We start from the raw sequence: 22900 nt of genomic DNA, 5'->3' as shown, positions 1-22900 counted from the left end.
CGCTTTCCTGTTATGGCAATGGCAGAGCATTTGTCTATGTTAAACCTCAGTTGTCAGCTATGACGGAATTCGGAGACACGTGATAGATACTCATTTATGTTTTTGTTGTCTATTTTTGATCTTCGATGTGAACGCGTTATTAAGCAGTCATCAGTTTTTAACAAGCACAAAAACAAAATATAATCATATGGTCAATATTCTAGTCTTTGCAATGCTTATTTGCAATTACGAAAATTATTTCATTATAATAACAAAGGCCTACAAGAAAGAAAAAGTTAAATTATTTGAATAAATAAATAATATTTTAATTTCCAAATAAATAATATATTAATAAAATAAAATATTATTTTAATATCCAAATTATATTTTTTCTTCATATACTTTAAAAAAAAAAAATTTTGAAGATATTTTTCACTTTTCGTTAAACCTAATACTTCTATGCTTTATCAAAATTTGACATGTCTTATTTATCGCCTATAGTGTTTCATTTTCGAAACTAAATTATATCAATTCTCATCAGGTACACCCTGTACTTGTTTGTTGACAGATAACATTGTTGTAGTTGTCATTTCTTTTATAATGGCTGCCATTATAAAACTAATAATTTTGTTAATTGTGTTGCAAATAAATAAAGCAAAAGGTATTTTTATTTAAATACTAGATCATTATAAAATTTAAGTTAGAAGAAGTCAGGTAAAACAAGTTTAACTGTTAGAGAGCGTGAAAAACGTGCAAAGAAACCAATTGAAGATAAAGCTGCAATTTTTCGGCTATGTAGTAGACAAATGTATACATGTGTGCATGTGTGCAGCAGGCAACGCAGTAAACTCAAAAGAAGTAACCTGAAAATGAATTCTAAAAATGCATTACATATGAAATGAATTTTTTTCTTTTGTTTATTGAATATTAATATACATTAAAATTTGTATTTAAGGTGAAATTAACGGCCGTTCAATGGATGATTATCGGAAAAATATGTCGCACGAAATTTCATATACCAATAATAGTAAAGAATATCCGTCGCTGTTACCACAGAATTCCATACAAACACATCCTAGGTAAGTATGTAACAGAATGAAAGAAAAGAAAAAAGTCCCATTCGCTCATATCGCAAAGATCTTTAGTGTAGTATATTTTCGGAAAATATTCTGTATTAAAATTTTGCTACATTGTCATAATTACCTTTTCTTTGATCTAAAATCTCTCTTTGAAAAACCATCCTCTTATTAATGCTACTACTACTACTACTTAACATTATTATACCAATTATAATCAAAAGGAGGCATTCCAAATCTAAAAGACGCATGAAAAGAAGGTAAACTGCTTCATCAAAGTATTGAGTATTGTTATATTACAATTTTTTATTTCCCTTAAAATGTTTTTTAGTAAACTATTTTATGTTATTTCCTTCATCATAAACAAGTTGTCCATTGTTTAAATAATTTTTAAAAAAAATTTTTTTAATTTAAAAAAGTTTTTTGTTTGAAAGTCCAATTTTCCGTTATTCTAATTTCGATTTTTAATTTTACAGATTCAAATGCTTCTCCTGCGAACCGCCCTGCCACAATGCCTCTCAACATGCTCACATGTGCCAGAATGCTATACAGGTAGATTACCCAACTTTTATTTAATGAATTTCGTTTTGCAATAACTTGATTGCTTTCCCGGGTGTCGAATATGCTGCGTCTTTTTCTTGTCTTTGCTGTAGACAATGATTTCTTTGAATTTGTTCTCAAAGTTTAGAAGAAGAAGTTAGTCTTTATCTGGTACAATTAAGAATAATTTTTCCTACGAAATTTGTCATTGTCTTTTACATCATTCAAAACAAATGACTCTAAGTCATACCATTCGGGATGATCTCCAATATAAAAGAAGGTCAAAGTGTCGACATAAAATGCTCTGCACATTTCCTGAGCTCAAGTCTTCACAATTACAACAATTGTAGGTTGAAGGGTAGGAGCCATGCGTGGTTTTGCAGAAAACAAGTACTTGAATACTATCAAAAAAATCGGGAAACATCGTAAATAAAAATGTGCTCTCTTGACAACATTTGATATAATCGGAAAAACAAAAAAAGGTGAAACGCTGAAAAGATCAACTAAGTTCTGGTGGATAATGTGTGAATTACGTGCTTGCATTTTAATAGGATTGACAGTTAGGATCTGTGGTCATTAAAACTTCCATGTGCATGCATTGTCTCAAAAACACAGGAAATTATTAAAAATAACTCTGACTCTGATTTTTTTGATTTCACTGAAAATAAGTTTCATTAGAGGAAAGATTATGTCAAAACTAAATCCTTGTCTGTGCAGTTTTTATAAGCATTTTCCGAGATCGAGAAAAGTTACTTATTCCATTTGCCTTTAACGCTTGTCAATTAACTTCCATTGATTTACATAAGATCACAACTTGTGCTCTAAGGAAAAATTAAACCTGCCCATGCCGAGTCCTGTCCGCCTAGCACAAGGTATTTGGTGAAAAATAAATTTTTCTGGAACAAGGCGAGACGTAGTATCATTCGTGCCTAACGAAATGAGTAAAAGTTCACTGACGAAATCATAAAACACTCGGAACTTTCTGGTATCGTGGCAACGTTTCGGAACTATTATTTCCATTTTATCGACGATTGTCTTATTTGATGACGTTAACTTCCATTTGGAAAGAGGAAAAATTTCAAACAAGTTGACACCATTATCTCTATTGCGTTATTTATATACGACATTTTTATAGTCGAAGTGTTGCAGCGTACGGGAGTCCATTGAGACTTTAGAAATTAAAGGCCATACTTACTTTAATAAATCATTTACTTTAATATTGTAAACTATTTACTATACTTTTGTGCCTGAGATGATGAGTAAGCAAACGGCTGAATGATCGTGGGTTCAAATCTCGAGTGCGGTAGAGTTTTCAATAAAGCCGAGAGACTAAAATGTACTAAGTGTTTTAAGACTTTACTCTTAGGCTTTTAATTTTCTCTGATTAAGTTAATTCTAATAAAAATAATTCATATGAATTCATTCTCCCCTATAGCTTTTCGATTCGCAAAAATAATATATAATTTATTTAATTGATTTTTTTTTCTACTTTTAAAGTGCTTTAAATCTCGTGTACGCAATGCTTTCGGTGAAGAAGAAGTAAGTCGCGGCTGTATTAATTCACCCGATCAAACACCATTGATTTGTAGTGCGAATAATATTAAAAGCTTAAATCCTCGTAAGCGACATACGGCCTCGCCAGTAAATGTGGCTTGTTGCGCCGGTGATTATTGCAATGGTGGTGAATTTCCTGAGTTGTTAAATAGTAAGCATATGGAGATATATTTATAATCCTGAGAAATTATTTACATATATATATATATATATATCATGCTGCACTTTTTTAGCGGAGATAACACGTTTAAACGATGATCGTAGTAATTTACTAAAATTGTTATTTGCTATTTTGGGTCCCATTGTGGCCATATCAATATTGGCCTATATAGCTATATACTTTATAAGACGTAAACATCGCAAACGTTTGCCTTCATCTCGTACGAAACAAGATCCTGATACTTATCTAATGAACGATGAAAGAGTGACAATAGGTGATAGCACTTTAAGGGTAAGAAAGACAATTATCATCAACAGTTTATGTAATTAACGCTAGTACACTTTTTTAATATATTCAGGAATATTTACAACATTCCGTTACTTCGGGCTCTGGATCTGGTTTACCGGTGTTCATACAACGTACTCTGAATAAGCAAGTCAGCTTAATAGAATGTATTGGGCGTGGTAAATACGGTGAAGTATGGCGTGGCCAATGGCATGGTGAAAATGTCGCTGTGAAAATTTTTACCAGTCGTGATGAGAACTCCTGGAGAAGGGAAACGGAAATTTATTGGTATATAGTTTAATTGCTTCTTTACATAAGTGCTTTGTGTTTGTATGAATTTTTTCTTTATTTTTTTAAAAGTACTGTTGCATTGCGCCATGAGAATATCTTAGGTTTCATTGGTTCCGATATAGCTTCGCGTAATTCTTGTACACAATTATGGCTACTAACACATTATCATCCTAATGGATCTTTGATGGATTATTTGAGTCGCAATACTCTCACACATGAGAAAATGATATTAATATGCCTTTCAATTGCTAATGGTTTGGAGCATATTCATTCAGAGATCACGCATTCTTCAGAGATATCAGGCATTGAGGTAAGTATGAAATGCGTGCCCTTTTTCCCCTCGAGTACCATACGGTCATTTTAATGGGATGTACGGAAATCTCAAGGCATGTTTTGTAACGCTGGCGGACACTTCAGGTCGCTGTTCTTTAGAATATTAAATAATAAGGTTAGAACTTGTGAGGATTCATTGCGTTCAATTAAGTTGTTCACAAATAGCCACGCAGCATAGCTCGTGTACGGTGGCAAAATGCTCCCCGATCAAGATTTCGTTCATCAGAGAATCATCATTTGCGCGTATTGCTCCATTTGATTTAAAAGATCCGCGTAGCGACTTAAGATGCAGTGGATCTATTTTGGTTGATGAAACATGATGTCCTACAAATTTTGTCGCCATCGCCCACAAGAATTAAAGGTCATGTCTATGAAATCAACTCAGTTTAGTGCTTTTGATTGTGGTGGTCTTTTTATAAATTGATCGTAGCTTTGTTCAGATACGCAAAGATCGTTGGTTCATAGTTAGTGGCCTCGCCATGGACCATATTCAAACCTTCATGTCTGGTACTTCGGTCTTAAAACAAGCCCTCTCATCTGCAGGACTGCCTTGCAAAAGAAGGGGCGCCCCAAATCATTAACTGCCTGATAAGCCTGCGGGCTTCGTCCGCAGGTGCCGACGTGACACCATAGACACATCTGACCTACATTTAGTATATTTAATATAGATATTATTGCTAGGTGACGACCATTATAAAAATAATAAATTACTTAATCAAGTTTCGTTTTTCTTCGTTACGCTTTTCAGGGTAGCTCCGCTAAGCCTGCTATGGCTCATCGGGATTTAAAATCGAAGAATATTTTGGTGAAATCGAACGGCACATGTGTTATAGCTGATTTCGGTTTAGCGGTTACACATTCAAACGTTACCGGCAAACTAGATCTGGGTAATAATCCTAAAGTTGGCACTAAACGTTATATGGCTCCTGAAGTTCTAGATGAAAGGTAAGTATATATATATATATATATATATATATATATGTATGAAACTTGCAAATGTATTCGTCGATCAAATTTTGATTAATTTTTCTCTTTTCAGTATTGATATGCAAAGGTTTGATTCATTACGTCCTACAGATATATACGCGTTAGGTTTGATATTATGGGAGGTATGCAGACGTACGATTTCATCGGGTAAATTTGAAGAATATAAAGTACCATATTATGATGTGGTACCAGCAGATCCCAGTTTTGAAGATATGCGCAAAGTCGTGTGTATAGACAATTATAGACCGTCCATACCAAATCGTTGGAGTTCAGATCCTGTAAGTTAGTCAAATATTGTATAATTTTTAGCTTTTAATTGATTTTTCCACATTTTGCGCGCGCGTATAGCTTTTGGAGGACATGTCCAAACTAATGAAAGAATGTTGGCGTCGAAATCCCGTTGCGCGTGTTTCAGTGTTACGCGTTAGAAAGACTATACAAAAACTAGCTGCCGCTGAAAAGTTGAAAAATGAAAAGATGAAAAGTTACGAAGACGAGATCTGTGTATAACAAATTTTACATTAATTTTATATTAATTTCATTAGCGTAAGTTAAACGTGTTAGATTTTATAGTTGTAAATTTTTATTATATAAAATATTTTAGTTCTTTAAAATTTAAAAGAAAATATATATAAATATATATATAAAGATATAAATAGATATACATATAAGAATAAGAAAATTTAAAAAATTAAGATTAACATAGTATTAATGTCTGTTTAAAAAAATTAAGCTAATAAGATGTTAAAGATATGAAAGAAAAAAATTGTACTTTACATGTAATCAAAATAGTTTGTTTTTTTTAGTTTTATATTTACTATGTTTTCAAAATATTTTTTTACTTGAAAAATACTTTTTATTTTAAATCTTCCTATTATACGCCACACCATTACTTGGTACAAGGTACATTAAGTTTGTCTGAATGTAAGCCACACCTATGATACCGAAGACTGGACTTGTCTGTCCGAGTGATGGCTCCCCATGTACTTATGTTTTTCAACCAACACGTCTCAATTTACAAATGTTAGCAAGCAAGTAGAATCTCGTTTTTAGAACAGACCAAATAGGTGGTTTTTACGCTTTACTCCATTTGTGGTGCGCGGGTATATTAACTTTGCACCGATAGATAGATCTATCGTTACAGTCCCCTTTTGAATCGATATGAGCTTGCTTGTCCGTTTCACCCGCTTGTTTTCTTGTGTTGAACTTATAGGTCCTAATTCCTAAGGTTTTTTGGTGTAAAGATGAAGGCTACTGCGATGGGAGTATATTTTCCACCACTATTTTCCATACGGCATCTTATGTTGGAAAGTCGTCATATGAATAATTGTATTAAGTAAAGTGATGTACGTATTTAACGGGTGGGTTGCAGCCGTCTGCAAGGTTTTTATTTATTTTTTTTTTTTAATATTTACTTCTTTGGGAATGACTTTAACGTCTTCAGACTATCCCACCTTTTATGTAAGAACACAAGCGGGTTATTTTATACTCACTACCGGAGATATCAGAATTTTCTTAATCAACGAAATTTATGTGTTATTATTTAACGCAAGCTCTATGCAGTTGGAATTTGTCTGTCCATAGGTTAATCGATACGTTATTAAAGATATTGAAATGATATAAAAAATTGAAATTTCAACTGTAGATTTTCGATCTAAAATATAAGCCATAGAACTAACAAAGGATCTAACGAATAAGTATATAATAGCTAAGTAATCGTGTCTGAATTACGCTTGAAATGTGCCTTAGGTCGGAATTTTCATAACTCCTTCGACGTTGATATTTAAAATTTTATGAAATACAAATCTCAGTTTAAAATTGCTTGTAGCTCTGCTAAGTAATGGGATACGCGTTGATCATTGACATACTTTCAGTTAAGGAAAGGTTTTGTGATTTATATGCATTTATTTGAAAAGCACTGGATACCCCAAGATTCAAGCCAAAACTAATAAGGTTTTCTTATGTTTCGCGTATGCTTGACCTGCTTCCCTAATTTGTAGATAATTCTTCTACAATTTATTTGCTTATACTCTTTTTTTTTTTTTTTTTTTTTTTTTTTTTTAATTTGTTTAAGTCCTCAAAAGATTGAAAACTCAAATAATTCTCATAATTTAACTCATTTGTAATACATACACATATATGCTTATATTGAATATTAACTAAATCTATCTCTTTACTAAAAAATTGAATATTTTTTAGACTATGGAATATATATATATATATATATGTATATGTATATATTGACCACTTCAAGTGCCATTTCTTCTTATTCTTACTTAATTGTTAAGTTAAAATAAATATAATTATTTCTACTTTTAAGTTAACCTCAGCACTTTTTTATGACAATTATTTTCATCTTAAGGTTCATCCTTAAATAGTTTTAAATTTAATTTAAGTTTTATTATAGTCTTCTCTTTGTAATTTTATTGTTAATTTCATACCCTACACCTACACTACGTGCGGTACAAATTGTATATTAAGTTTATGTGGATATGTTTAACGTCCAGAACTTGACTTGAAATTTTTTATTTAGAATTGTGCTCGCTTTTTATATTGAGTTTACAGATTGCAGTATTCGAGATATTTTGAGGATGATATTTGATGCGTTGGTATGTTTTCGAACATTTTATTGAGTCAGTCGATTCAAAATCATTTTCTGAATCCGTTTTAAGATTATAATCTAATTCTATACCGAACGTTTAGATCGCAGTATTCGAGACATATTAATGAAATTTGATTAACTGAATCAAAATGAATCAATTTAGAATCATTTTCTGAATCGATATAAGACTGTCCGTCCCTATTATATCTATTCTTGTATTTTTATATTGAACTTACACTTCGCAGTATTCGAGGTATATTGATAAAGTTGGATGCACTGAATCAATGTTAATTAATTTAAGCTTCACTATCCATATGATAATATGAAGACATGAAAAATTTTGAAAATTATTATATAAAAATTTGGACATGTTTAATAATCCCCACTTAAAATCAGTTAAAAAAAGAGAATTTTGGAAGATCAAATCAATATGTTCAAACTGGACGTGACAAAGCCATTTTTTAATTTGTCTATTATAAGCAAGCGCTTGTATGACAAACCAATTCTAATTTGTAATAGTTTATGACGAGTACTGATCCACAATTCTTATCGCACTTATGACCATGTTGGTCAATTTTCCAAATTCCTTCCTATATATAGGAAAGGCAATGCCGCCAACTAGAACTAATTTTTGACATCTTACGCAGCAAAATAGTAATGTAGGGTATTTAATAATCGGCCTTAACCGATCGTAAAGTTTTAAATTGTTCAGAAGACTACAAGAGTTGAACGTTTAGCTTGTATTTATACATATACTTAGTTATTATCAACGATATGAGTGTCGGTTGAGATTTGTGTACAAAAAAAGAAAGTTTTAAAATAACAACAACAACACAATAAACACATAATTTAATTTTTATTAATCGATTAATTTGTGGTAATACATACAATAAAATTAATTAAGATAAAAAAAAAATTTAATAAATATACAATTTCAATAAAATTACATTTAGATGATAAGATGATAGAATTATTAATATTTCTTTTATATATTAGTTTTTAATAGAAACTTGCTTATATTAAAAGGATATTGAGTAAGTATGGGTGCTTTACGTAACGAAATTGAAAATGGTAACGGATCCACAGATTCCTGGAAACGATTTATAGAGTTCCCCGTTACAGAGTAAATTCTATACCGAATTGAAAATAGTAACTGATCCACAGATTCCTGGAACCGATTTACGGTCCCCGTTATCGAGCAGACTCGATATCGAATTTGCAGTTTGGGTTGATGGTTAACGAATGCTCCGTAACGAGAATTCAGTTGATGTCACTCGATAGCGTGTGAGCATTTGCTCGACATCGAATGTAAAATGTCGCATTTTAGCTCTAAAGCAAAAAACTAATATTTGATGAAATTAAAGAACGCAGGAATATCACTTAGACTCGGCAATTCCAACATGTTGGCAAAAATAGTAAAATAAAAAAATTATTTTCGCCACTTTTACCTCTTGGTGGAGAGCGGATAAATGAATATGTCATTAACGACCGCTGACAGGTCTCGCTATCGAGCTCGATATCAACCTTGCATCTTGGGGCTGATGATTCTCGTTGAAGAGCCTTTGAGAACAAGAATTGAGTTGATGGTAGTCGATAACGTCATTTTGTTGTACGCACAGTGATGATGTTATAAATATTCCATTGTAAATAGAACGAACCTAAGTCGATATCGTGTTATAGCTCGAAAAGTAGACTTGCAAACCGGTCCAACATTGCTGGGGATTGTCTGAAGTAAAATTTTCAAAATTTATATGTTTACACGGCTCGATTAATTTCGCCAAATCATCCGATGGAAGTTGAATTTCATATATTTGAAGTTACTTTTTGGAGTCAAGATGTACGCAGCTAGAAGCCACAATAGAAAGTCGTCCTTTATTGAAACCTGCTTACATGCTACGCGGGTGATGGTTTCTGTTTTAAAGTGAAAACTACAGTGAGATAGATAGAAGGCTGAAATGCTCCACATTTACTTATGAGAAACTTTTCTTCTCATATACAAAAATGGAGAAGATCGGCCTTGCCCCCACATTCTTCCAAAGTGGCAAATGGCACACATAGCAAGCATTTAATATCGCAATAAATGAGTTATTTATTTTTCTATTAAACTGACTGCATAAATACGTCATTCATTCAATAAGTGCGTAAGATGATATAAAGATGTTGACACTACTGACAAAACCATTTGACTTTTATGGAAAACGCTGCGTGTTCCAATAAATTTTCATGACATCCTGAGAATTAGTTTACAGGTTACACTGATCTTAGTGACTTGCTTTGTAATTTTCACAGCAATGGATAAAGAAGGAAAAGTACTATTCAATCTCAGCAGAGACTTTGGCAGTTTTACGGCATTTCTTCTCCTTCGAACACAACAATTCGTCGATGATTTACTGAATTTCGAAATTCGGCAGTTGTTTCAGAAGCATTTTGGAAGAGGGAAAAATGAAGTTGCTTGTGGTAAATGACATCCTAAAGAACATTTGTCCATGAGAACGGTTCATACGAGGTAGACGCCGCCTTTGATTGCTCCTTTTTCAGAAGAACGTAATGGCGATTCCGAGCGCTGGTTACAAATTTTTTATGAGATAAGTGACCATAAATGATCTATGGATTTATGACATGTAGTCCAGAGCCAAACCGGTAGTCAGCGCAGTGAATAGCAACTGGTAAAAGTCGTCCAAAGCTAACAAAACAAGCAGCGCTAGTAAGACAAAGTTCGTTTGATAATTGGTACTATCTAAAAACTACATGGATTCGCCAATAGTGACGACGTCTACATATGCTATGTCCTGCCAACTTATTGAGCGACTTGTTTCATTCAACTTTCAGGTGATAAACGCAATCTAATTTTTTTAGAAAAAATCTTTATTAAAATCAATAACTTTTTTAATTACGTTTCTCTGATAAATTTTTGAAAAACCCAAAAATTTTTTAATAAAACCCTTTACAGCTAATAACTAAAATTAAGCACTTAAAAAACGCAAACGAATGACTTTACGCAAATACATCTTCACGATCGGCACCAGAACCATCGCCAGCATCTTCCAGATTGGCGAATAATAAAAAGTGTGAAGGTCGATGAATTTCATGATAGAATTCCTTAGGATTGGCCAACTGTAGGTCATATTTCATATTGGGATCATGGCGTACGCCCATGAAATTGTAATTCCAGCTGCCTTGGGCCGGTACCATAAAGAAGCCTAAAAATTTATTTGATAATAACATTTGTACACGTTCGTAATGCGACGGTAGATAGCCCTTAGGATTGTTGCCTTTGTCGGTGTTTTTCGAGCCCCATTCAAAGCCAGAAGGCGTTAACTTATACGCGGTAAGGGAACAAGAACCAGGTGTGAATGAGCAGGTAATAACAATCGTTTTCTCACCATCCCAACCAGGGTTCTCTTGCATTATTTTGGCGTGTGTTGTTATGTCCTGCGGCGACAATTGCGGCAATTCATTTGGTTGAGTGTGTATCCAACCTAACGGTTCCATATCTTTAAGGTATTGATGCGTGGGCAGGGCATTGGGTAAATTGATAGTCTGATGTGTGCCCCATTGCGGAGGCATAACTATGCAACGTATTTCCTTCACCTGGGGATTATCCGGTGGACTTATACCATATAGATAGCCAGCAATTTGAGCTCGCAGATCTGAGATAGTAACGAATTTTTTTAATATGTTTTTAGGCAATATATATGTATAGCCAGTTTCTTTAATATCATCTGAACTGACATATATGTGATTCGTGCGCAAGTGCAAGTTCGTTGCGGAAATTGCACGCACACGCCATTCAGTCTTCGAGCTAAACGTCTGCGTTTCATAATTCGAAGTGGTAGAGGTAATGATTTCGTCGCCATGTTTATTTGTCGTGCGTGTCGTGGTCGCAGTAAGTTGATTTTGCTCCTTAGTTTGTTTTTCAATTTCGGCAATTTGTTGTCTCTGAGCTGAGGGAGCGCTTATTTCCATACCCAATATGATGTCACGAATTTCGGACTGTGTAAGAGAGGCCACGTTCACGTTATTTTTCTTGCCGTAATCGGCTAGGATTAAATCTTTTAATTGTACTTCCACTTTAATCCATTCCTCATCCGTTAGTGTTGGCCAGATGTGATGAGCCTCGGTAATGGTAGTCTTATCCGGTTTCAATATAATTTTGGTACGTTCCGTATTGACATGTAAAGCTCGTAGTATCAAAATTAAGCGACTAAAGGCCGTGTAAGAGGAAATTGTCTTCAGCCAGTCATCGTACAGGTTGAATAAGACCATTTGAGGCTCGGTGGCTTTTAAAATCAAATCTCCGAATTTTTCCACTTTAAGGCAAGCTTGGAAAGGTAATTGCAATTCCGAGCCTTTAATAACGATATTAGGAAAGTCTAGCAAGTGCACTTCCAAAGGATCTAACATGCCTTTGCGCGTTACAATAATTTGTTTGGGTTGCTCTTCAACGGGAAGTGAACGAATAAGAGCCGCTACTTCCTCAGCGGTTTTCCATTTAGCCAATTGGCCTAAACGTTTCTGACCCGCCCATACTGAAGTATGAATAATTTTTAAAAAGAGTTGTCCCGTCCTTGGATTGAATATAAAAATGGCTCCATTAATTGGTTTTGTCGTTAAATTACCTTCGAACGTTTTATGTATGGTCACTCGATACACATTAGTATCGTCCACAAACCAAATGATCTGATTCGAGAAGAGTTCACCGTAGTTCTGAGAACTCAAATAAGGCTCTGTAGGCTCTGACGAGTACAATTGCAAGGCTTTGCGTATTCGTTCCCGTAATACATACAATGCAGGATTCGCTTTCATAATTTTCGCCATAGCCTGCTGTATAAGGGTTTTACAACCCGGAAACCAGTTGCCATAAGCTGAATGCAAATTATAAGCCAAGTCTATAGCTATTAGAACTCCAGTAGGCGAAGGATAAATAGACATGTTATCAGTAGTGTAATCCAAAAATTTAGCTCTGGCATAGCGTTCTACATCATGTGAATCATAATCACCCCAACGCAATTGAATGTCAAGCCAATATTTTTGCGTAGTGGTATTATCCATAGTGTCTTTTGTGTCAGCCAGCAATGAAGGTCTCGATACATTCCATTTATAGGCGGGGAAAAGAAGGATATCCGCACACGACGAGTTCATTTTGTATGACTTACGTGGATGTATTGTTTCTTTTTGTACCGTTTCAATTTCTAAAGCGTCCAATTCTTGATCAAAGACTTGACACAAATCCATTACTATCGATTCGTGTATTTTTTGCCACAAGTGAGCTCGGAAAATTTGAATAAGAGAGATTTTAAGTGTGGGTATTTTACCGTGCATGAAAATACCAGTCAAATCCAATTGCACCTGGAAACCAACGTAGACATTGGCTCGATTTATTGTAGGTGACCACCACAAGGTGAAACGTCGATTTGGTATTTGATTTAAACCTGAACGTTGAGCATTGGTTAACTTTTTATACTTCATGGATTCTTCAAAACCAGAAGCCTTTTCCCAGAAGAGACCTTCCCACGTCGGGAAATAGGTACCCTTGAAAAGTGTATGCTCCAAAATACCTTCAACTCCGCCCAAAGCTTGTATCATATCGGTACGATAATTGTTAAGATTCCATAATTTGCCGTCATGACGTTGATGAGTCCACCAGAATGGATTTTGCTTTAATACCTGATACTGTTTAAATTCGGTACGTATACGCCAACCTTTATCATAAGCTAAGGTATGACGATCCTTCTGGAACAATGTATTAATACGAGGTATACCACGATCCCAGCTATCCTCTAAGTCCTCTAAAGTTAAACGACGATTTTGAGTGCTGGCCTCTTGACGTTTTAAAGCGTATTCAGCCCAAACGCGCTGCGAATCAATAAATTCACTTTCCCACGGTTGTATATACCGATAAAGATTTGGTATCAATTGATCCTCATCGTGGGACATACCTGCACATATATTATATTAAACGAAATTACATTGATTTCTATTGCGTTATTTACCTGATCTAAAGTGAGTAATGCCTACATCGGTTTGCTTAGACCATCTTAAATCCGACTGAGGTATCAGGACATGACCCATACTTAACATACCCAAGCCACCCAATTCCTTGGGTGTATAAAATACCACCGGAGGGAAACGAGAAGGCATTTTCGAATTTAATCCAATTTTAATACGTGTCTGAATTTTATTTTCACACTTCACCAGCAAATCAAGCAATTCTTGAGTGTTGACCACGGCTTCTCGGAAATAAGTCATTAGGCCAATCAAAGCAGTATTCCATTTATTAACGATCTGTAGAAACGAATCCATAAATTTAATTTGAAATTGAAAAATTCAGTGCGAGAAACGCTAACCTTAGTAAACGTTGTCGATCCGGAAGCCATTAATATCTGCCTTACTCTATTGTGAAAGCGACCCAAAGACTCATCATCTACTCTTAGAAAACACTGAGCGGTACGTTCTTTTGTTACTTCGTTTTGTAAATTCCAAACGCCATCGCGATGAGTAAATTCGTCATGTTGTGTACGACACTAAAGAGATTGCAAAAATAAAAACAAAAAAAGTAGATAATAAAATTTTTCTTATCTTAACAATCATGTAGGTGTTGTAGAACCTTTGGTAAGATACGACATTCAAAGCCGCACATATTGAACAAGAGATTAGGATTATCCTTTGAATAAACCGAAACGAAAGTATTCTCCCAATTGATTGTCGTAACAGAACGAGGTAGACGATTTTTAATATCCCAAAAAACAGCACGACCTCTGAAAATGCGTAGAAATGAATAATCGTTCGTATGAAACATAAAGCCATGCATTTTAAGTCTTACAAGTTAACGTCATGTTTCATTAAACGCATACGAGCATCTCTGGGCCAACATTTTTTATTATTATAACCTACGATATTCTCATTATTGGGATCTGGATGTTCGGTTAAATATCGTTGTATTAAATCTCGTGCCTCTTCAGCAGTAAATCTAAAGAATAAATGTATACGATCCACATAACGGCAATACAAACGGATCGGATGGGCTGTTTCGGTGACGGTATCTTGGAATGTTAGAAAATCGTTTGGCATTTGAGGCGGTCCGGCCATTTCACTTGCTCTGTGCAAACCCAGGACCAATAAATCCAAAATCAAACCATAATATTGAACAATAAATGATGAGAATTGCAGACCACGTATTATGCCATAACTGTTGTTATGATTCATATCCTTGTAATTGATGATAACATTATGTTTAGCAGACATATAATCGGCAATATTGTGGTCCACGATTAGACGTAGCAAACGGTTCAGCAATGTCAAGTCAATCTTCTCGTAAAGCTTTTCAAAACGTGATTCCAATAAAACGTTACATTCGCCCTCACCAACATCCCAAACATCTTGCAAATTATTAATGCCTAAAAGAAAATATTATTTCGATTAAGACTTTCGCTGATAAATTCCCAACAGATACACATTTATTGCGCCTATGATGGCTATTTTACACTGCTTATGGCATAAATTAAAATTTGTGATAAAATATATAAAATTCAGTTTTATTGTGTTATTCTTCAGCGTTGCGTATTTTATGTATAACAGCCGCTAAAAATAAAGCTTCTAAAGAAAAACAGAACGAGAAAATTATATTCGGCCGCAACAGAGTCTTTTATATTCATCAACGCTGAAAACTGATCAATACAATGTAGACTTTGTCAAGTCTGTGAAGGTCTTCTTCTCGATGCTGTAAATGTTTTAAAAAAAGATTGAAATTTGAACATTCTGTAATATTGAGTAGGTTTGGCCGATTTTGCCCATGTTGGTGCAAGTACTACAAGATCACCCCATAAAGTTATAAATGCCAATTTTTTTCATTACATCTGTTGTAGTGTACAAGTAACAAGTAAAAAATTTTTTACAGTTATGTTGTGCGGTGGCCGTGATTTTTGCGATCAAGACAAACAGGCAGACGGACGGATGCTGCTATTTATTTCATGGTGCCCTGAGACTTCCTTTTGAATGCTGGGAAAATTTTGACAAAATGAGCGTAGCCTTTACCCTTCAGTGATGGGTATAAAAAAGGAAATCGTATCAAAAGGAACCTTGGACGATGGAAAGTGAAGTCAATAGTAAGAGGTACGACACAGTGAAATGAGAATTCATATTTCATTAATTTTATTACGAGTTTCAAGTGATTATTGATTGATTCGTCGCGTGGAACAGACAAAGCGGTAAGGAAGAGCTACATGTCTTTCAGTGGTCTGAACAACACTAACTTATTTGCAAAAATTACCCAGACCTGAATCGTTTCATGGGAGCTATTCCGAGGGTATATCATAATGTTCGCTTAGCATTCTTTTACTCTTAACATTGCACAATGCATTCGGATGTCCTGATCTTTCCCTCCATAATAAATCCCACAAGCTTAAGAGAAATATTCTAATAATTGTGAATCGAGTTTGATGACGACTACCTTTGTTGAAATATCCTATGCACATGTAGATATTTACAATGTCAAGAAACGACTGCTATTACAAAGTGCTCGACCGCTCTAATTGATTTAACAATAAACGGAATAAAAATAAAAGTTTGCGTAGTCACCTGCGATAATAAAGATTAATTAATTGAAAGGAATATGTTGCCCTCGTCTTTGTCGTTTGAAGTATTTTTACCTGAAAATGTTAGCCTTAAAGGAAGTATAAAAGCTATAACACGAAGTGTGAAGACTTTAACGAAGCCAACAAGCCAAGAAGCTTACAAATAAGTGCGGACAGAAATGCTACTAATCGTTAAAAACTAGTTTTTTTTTTTTTTTTGTTTTTTTTTTGTTAATTATTTGTACATTATTGCTCTATATAAGGAACCGGTTATTGTTGGAAACTAAATTGTTCACCACTACTCCTACTTTCATCGTACTCGTCCCAAGAAGAAAAGCCCATACGCCAGCTTAACTGTATAAGTCGAGAAAATTATTTTTCTTAGCAAATAAAAAAAAACTTTATATTCCATAATGTTCCGGCGACTATTTGTCGCAAGGCTATTCACATCACTTGTTTTCATTACGGTGCTTATCCACCCAACCAGCGTGAGGTTTGCAACAAGGGGATTTCACATACAAATCACCTTGCTTCAAATCACACGACAGACGGACAGATTTTAAAAATTGTAAATTTGATTATCTCGATTATATCGAAATTTTTTAAAAACCTTACCTTGACACCATTTATACGCTAACAATGGGGGTGGTTCAGTATCGCTTGGCTTTATCCAAGGCGGAAATAGGCGTCTCTTATCGGCTTCATACCATAAATATTGATCTAAATAAGCATCGGTTATCTTTTCTAAAGGTTCCACGTCATAAACAGGTATTAAATGACTGTACAAGTCCATGAATTCAATGCCGACCTAATTGAGCAAAAAAGAAAAAAGAAAAAAAAAAAACGCATTTCTTTCAACATTTTCTTTTATATGAAGTAAACCTACTAACCTCCTTGAAATTCCTTTGCGTTAAAAGATGACGCTTAATACGCGAGAGAGCTTCATGAGGATTATCATAAGCTTGCTCTATTAAACCCAATTCCTCACGTTGTGACTGATTTAAACGCGATTTAACGCTGTAAGCTTCCTTTAAACGTTCCAAAGCTAATATTAAAAGTTTAGTGTCATGTTTGTACGATAAAGGAGGAAACGGTATGGGCCCGAAGCGCCTCGACTCTAACCAATGCACTGTGGTTGTATAAATTGCTACAGCTTCTTCCGGTGAAATATAAGGACCATCTTTAAGGTAATTATGCTGACGTTCTTGTTCGGCTTTTAAATACAAACGTGTCAAACGTCCTAAATTCTTTTTACAAACAGTTTTATCGACGGTCGCGCCACGTCTAATGCGCTCGCGATTATAATGAGCTGTATTTGTCCACCAATCCGCTTTCATTTTGACATAACGTAATATCATATTTTCAATAGGTATTGGTAGACCAGGAACTTTCCAGGGTATGTTAGCTTTCCAGCAACGCCATGCCTCTGACAAATGTTGCAAAATTGTACGTGCCTTATTTTGCTTAATTCCCTCTGGCATCATGTCTACGATATCGTGCATAACCGAGGCACGTAATTCCAAATCGAAATGCGATTCGACACGTTGTTTAGTCACCGTTTTGGCTACACCTTTCGAGTGACGACCTTCAAATTGGCGAGACAACAAATTGCCGAGCCAACGCTCCAGTAGCGGTGTTATACCGCGCATAAAGAACAGCCATACACGCCAACCGGGCGCCCAAAAGCCGCAGCCAGGTCCTTTGCCAACAGGACCCTTAACAAAAAGAATAATAGATTTTCACTTGAGCTCTCACAATCCATTAACAATTTTCATAATTACCGTGTTGAAACGATAGTAAATTAAATGCTTCAAATCCTTACACATGCGTATCTGACGCATCAGTTTATACTTATAACGATACATTCCCGTAAGTTGACCGACATGAGCAAAGATATATTGCAAGCCGTCAGCCAATTGAAAGGCATCGACATTATTTAAACGATATTGCACGTGAGAGTCAATGATTAATTTAGTTAAACGTAAAATTTCGCGACATAAATGAAAAGCTGCAAGAAATTAATTCAAATTAATTTTCATTTTCAAAAATTTAACGAAGATTACCTACCATTGCCGAACCTAGACTTTTTACGTTCTTTTGTGGTTAAGGTTTTCACTGGTTTCAAGTTGAAATTATAATCCAAGTGAAGATAATTTAAATTCTTACGATGTATTAATAAATTTAACATATTGTAACCTTGGCGGCATACCTGCAGGCCAGCCTCCACCCAATCTAAAGTAGTAGTTTGAAAGAATTTGGTGGCCTTAAAGGACCGGAATAAATATCTGCAAGACATTACGAAAGCGGTGTCTTCATAGACTCTTTCAAACAATAGTACAAGTTAGGAAAACTCACCTTTTCTTCTGTGGTTTAGGACGTCGATGTTTTAAAGCATTCAAGACGTAATACTTTAATAACTTTTGGTAACTAACTCTTACTTTGACAGGATGACCCGGCGGACAATGCTCTTTATACCAACTTTTCACTAAAGGTATGTCTATAGCTCGCCTACAGCGACCGGAGCGTAAGTTAAATGGTCTTGGAGCCCACAGCAAGGCTATCCCATTCGCTGTGTTGTCTGTGAATAAAGGAGTGTCGTGTAGAAAGACCTTTACATCGTCGGGTAAAGTGAAATCTTCATCGTCATCTAGTAAAGGTTCTTGGATTTTAATGTTGGCATGACGATGTGAAATTGGATTAATCAAAGGATCAAAATAGAAGGCTGGCAAGTCAGGATCTTCAGTTTTAATATAAACCACGTTAGGTGTATGATACCTGGAATGATGAACATTAATCAAAAGTCATTACATTGCCTGGTAAATCATTAGAATCTGGCTAAGAATCGTTTTCAATATCATTTGCTTTACACGGCAGCGTGCTATTATTATGTTATTATAATCCACTTAATCTAATGATAAATGCTAGGGAGCAGCTTGCTGTCTACTTTTACTAGAATAAATTGGACTGCGAGCTTATCCTTTCTGGTATATTTATAGATTCAAGTGATGTCTCCTTCTTCTAATTCTGTATCGAATGATTCGTTTCAAAATATGTAGTTAGAAAGGATGCTTCACTAAGGGGGAAAAATGTAAATTCGTTTATGATTTGTCAAAAACTAATGAACTATTTTCATTGCAGAAATCTTGACCTCTTAGACATCCTACGATCAGGTTGATCACTCAAACAAACGCTTTACTCGACTGCAATCTAAACGCGCTAAAAACTCTGTGTCTAGATTGATCACTCAAATGATCACCAGCGGCATTTGGCGATCAGAAAAAACAAAACAGCATAAATCCAACCTATGTCAACCTATGGTTTTACGCTCTTTAAGGGATCATAAGTAAACTTACTGGATTTATTGAGTTATACACGATGGATGTTTGTTTTCTTTTTTTCAAAATCTGTTAAATATAGTGAAAGAACAAGATTGAAATTAGGGTAAGAGAAATACGAACGACGATCGTATTTTAAAATTTTTCATAAATTTTTCCTTTAACTTCCAGTTCTCATGATAGACAAGAGCACTTTTATAGCATCAAAAGCATTTCTATCTTCTCTGCTCCCTTGCTTTACTTCACTTAACATTTAACGGCTTTCATATCCGTCTTACACCGTGAATGCAACTACGACAATAACATTTGTAAATGTATTTGCAGAGTTATAGTTTGTTAGAAATAATGTCCGCTCTGTGCAGCAGCATAAATTTATTGCCTTTCAAAATAAATACTTGCTTTCAGCAGAGCACCTTGAGAACTTTTTTTTAAAAACGCTTTTTTTAGTAGTAAGTTTTCCTATGAAGGCGTGTTTAATGTATCACTTTTTTCATAACTGAATATAATCGAAAATCTGATTTTATTCGAAATTTCAATATTCTTTAAATAAAAGTGAAGGAGGATAGGTTTTAAACAAAAAATAATTCAAACTTACCAAGAGAGATGAACAAAGTGAGGCATGTTATTATAAAGGTAAGGAAAAGCTATACGATATTCCGTGCGTATCGGTTGACGTATAATCACTTTATTAATATCATTGAATTCGTTCCAATCCTCGTCTCTATAATGAAATTAAACTGAATCATTTTCAACGTTTTTCCGCGTCTTATTACTATTTTCTACTCACCCTATATTGTGATCTTTAATTAAAGGTTCAAATTTTGGTCCGCCCGGTATTGCCATATTTAAAGCTTTTGCGGTAAAGAAACTTTTCGGGTCAAAGAGATAAAAGAAATTATCATCCACCAAATCAGTCAATAATTGATTGGCTAGGCGATACAAAGTGGCTAATTGTGGTAAAGTCAAATTCCATTTACGATAAGTAGATCCATTAACGTATGGAGTACCCACCAAAGGGCGATGGTCATAAAACCACTTATATACGGCACCATCTTCTTCGGTATCTAGTTCAATCTGTATTGCTTCTAACGGTTCGACGTCCAACACGTTATCAGCATAGTCTAAAGGCGGCTCTTCATCATCAAAAGGAGGAAAACGCATACGTTTAAAATGACGCCGATCACGTTTCTCACGACGCATCATTATCCACATAGTACCCCATTGAGCTATATAGACAGGTTCAATAACCCAAGGAATTTCATTTACAAATGTTATCGCTCCAGTGATATGATAAAGTACTTGAACATCTCTTATTTGCTCCCAAGGCATAGGCATATTTTCCAATAATTTCAAAACTGCGTGAGGCATATATTTCAAAGCACCTAAATAGACACGCTTATCATGACGATATTTACGTGACGTCATATCACCATGATCACGAATAATCTTGCGTATATGCTCAGGCGGCATATCTTCTTTCTGGGCGTCTACGAAACCGAATTTGCGTTTCTCAGCGAAGCGTTTCGACTGCAATTGCTGCCACTTTAAAGCCTTTTCCTGCAGTTTTTCCTCCGTCAAATCAGGCTTAGGTGTTGGTATTTGTCCAAGTTGAGTTTGCACCGTCGAAGCTGTCACACCTGTTATATGACTTGTGTTAGAAGTTATCGGTTGAGGCGCTGGCGGCAAGGGAGCACCCGGCGGTGGTATTTGCTGTATTTGATTGGCTTGCAGCCGAGCTTGCTGCACCTGAGCGGCTGCTGCGTAAACCTGCTGCTGGGCCATTAACTGAGCGGCCCAAGCATTCGGCATCATATAGGGCGGCAGAGACATTTTAAATGAGCTCTATATCTGCCCTATATTTAATTGTTTAATACTGAAAATAACAAAACATTACTTTTTCACAACTTTAATGTACATTATTTTTTGTGTATATATACGAAAGCACAATAGATTTTTTCGCTGCCGGAGACGTCTCAAAAAAAGGGCATGCTTATAGCAGAATTTTTATTTAACATTTTACATATAAACAACTCGTCATTTCACCATATTTTTATACTCACTCTTTGTATTATTTACTAATTAATAAATTTTCTTAAATTTTCCTATACTTTAAGAAATCTTTACGTATTTTTTTCAAGAAATTTCACAAGCAGTAAATATAAAAGCGTTTTCTATAAGAAAATTTTTGGTAGACATTTTTTCACGTAGCATTGCCAGTCTACACTACCTACTATAAGCATTAAAATAAGCAAGAAGACTTCAACCCTCCTGCTGTATTTATATAGCGAGCTAATTCCCATATAAAGGAACGGTGGATGATTTGGCAACTCTGCTGAGTAAAAAGTAATTTTTAAATAAGAAGTCTTTCCTTCATTTGTGAAAATTTTGCGTGCAATCTCACAAAGGACATCCATAGGAAAATACAGCAAAGTAAATTTCTAAAAAGGACAAAAATTTTAACCGTGGCGAAGATACTCCACCAAGATAATACACGTTTTTGCGGCTTGCGTCTTCGCTAAAATGTCTTTACTACGCTGCGGTTTATCGTGAAGTAAAAAACAACCAAGAAAATATGAATTAAAAATCAAGAAATATAAGTTATTGCCATTAACTCTCACGCACATTTACAGTATAAACGTTGAAAACTAGAAAGAATGCAACGTTCAAATTATAACAATTTACGTTCTATCCTTCTATCTATTCATTCAATTCTAGATTTTAGACATGTTTTGAAAATTGCTGAAATCTATAAGGAAAATCCAATTTCATTACGGTGGGTAGGCCACCTATTCACATATTTCAAACGCACTAAAACGTATTAAAAAACTACTTTAAACAGCTTCGTTTAAATTTGTTACAACACACTTTGCATGGTAAATATTAACAATGCATTTTTTTAAATTCTTTATAACATCAAGAATGATTTCTTTTTTATTTTAGTTTTTCTCATCATTTTGTTGTTCTTTCAATATAGTTCAGTTATCAATTACCTTACCATAAGCGCGAATTAAGTGTGAAGATAATCCACTTTTTAGCAAAGACAAAAATGTGAGTTCTGTTACGTGCGGTGAGCTAACTTCATGAGACAAAATTTTAAGAGGGTAGACCACTGTAACGGTTAAAAAAAAACTTTTTTTGTAATGCTTTTTTAAATTGAAGGAAAGTTAGCATAATATTTGAGGAAG

At 34.7% G+C, this 22900-nt stretch overlaps 2 protein-coding genes across 3 annotated transcripts; one reads left to right on the top strand and one right to left on the bottom strand.

Moving 5' to 3' along the window:
* The first annotated feature begins 558 nt into the window (after nucleotides 1-558).
* On the top strand, nucleotides 559-5828 carry LOC119635732 (activin receptor type-1). 2 transcript variants are annotated; one of them, XM_038030721.1, is made up of 10 exons: nucleotides 559-640; nucleotides 935-1058; nucleotides 1532-1607; nucleotides 3093-3300; nucleotides 3383-3600; nucleotides 3668-3882; nucleotides 3955-4195; nucleotides 4967-5163; nucleotides 5258-5483; nucleotides 5554-5828. In XM_038030721.1, the coding sequence occupies exons 1-10, from the start codon at nucleotides 580-582 to the stop codon at nucleotides 5713-5715; spliced, it is 1728 nt and encodes a 575-aa protein (XP_037886649.1). In that variant the 5' UTR covers nucleotides 559-579; the 3' UTR covers nucleotides 5716-5828. The 2 variants fall into 2 exon arrangements, with proteins under 2 accessions (XP_037886649.1, XP_037886650.1); XM_038030722.1 differs by lacking the exon at nucleotides 559-640 and adding an exon at nucleotides 681-837.
* Nucleotides 5829-10753: 4925 nt separating this feature from the next.
* Nucleotides 10754-21914, bottom strand: LOC119635641 (pre-mRNA-processing-splicing factor 8). Its single transcript, XM_038030533.1, has 13 exons — nucleotides 21776-21914; nucleotides 20503-21588; nucleotides 20311-20436; nucleotides 18736-19155; nucleotides 18448-18665; nucleotides 18162-18388; nucleotides 17271-18095; nucleotides 16996-17188; nucleotides 14631-15204; nucleotides 14415-14565; nucleotides 14155-14331; nucleotides 13801-14092; nucleotides 10754-13746 (listed from the first exon to the last, which is right to left on the bottom strand). The coding sequence occupies exons 2-13, from the start codon at nucleotides 21543-21545 to the stop codon at nucleotides 10802-10804; spliced, it is 7191 nt and encodes a 2396-aa protein (XP_037886461.1). The 5' UTR covers nucleotides 21546-21588; nucleotides 21776-21914; the 3' UTR covers nucleotides 10754-10801.
* Nucleotides 21915-22900: the final 986 nt, after the last annotated feature.

The sequence above is a fragment of the Glossina fuscipes genome, unplaced genomic scaffold (assembly GCF_014805625.2).
Source record: "Glossina fuscipes isolate IAEA_lab_2018 unplaced genomic scaffold, Yale_Gfus_2 27, whole genome shotgun sequence".
Lineage (NCBI taxonomy): Eukaryota > Metazoa > Arthropoda > Insecta > Diptera > Glossinidae > Glossina > Glossina fuscipes.
This window is presented reverse-complemented; position numbering and strand designations above follow the sequence as displayed.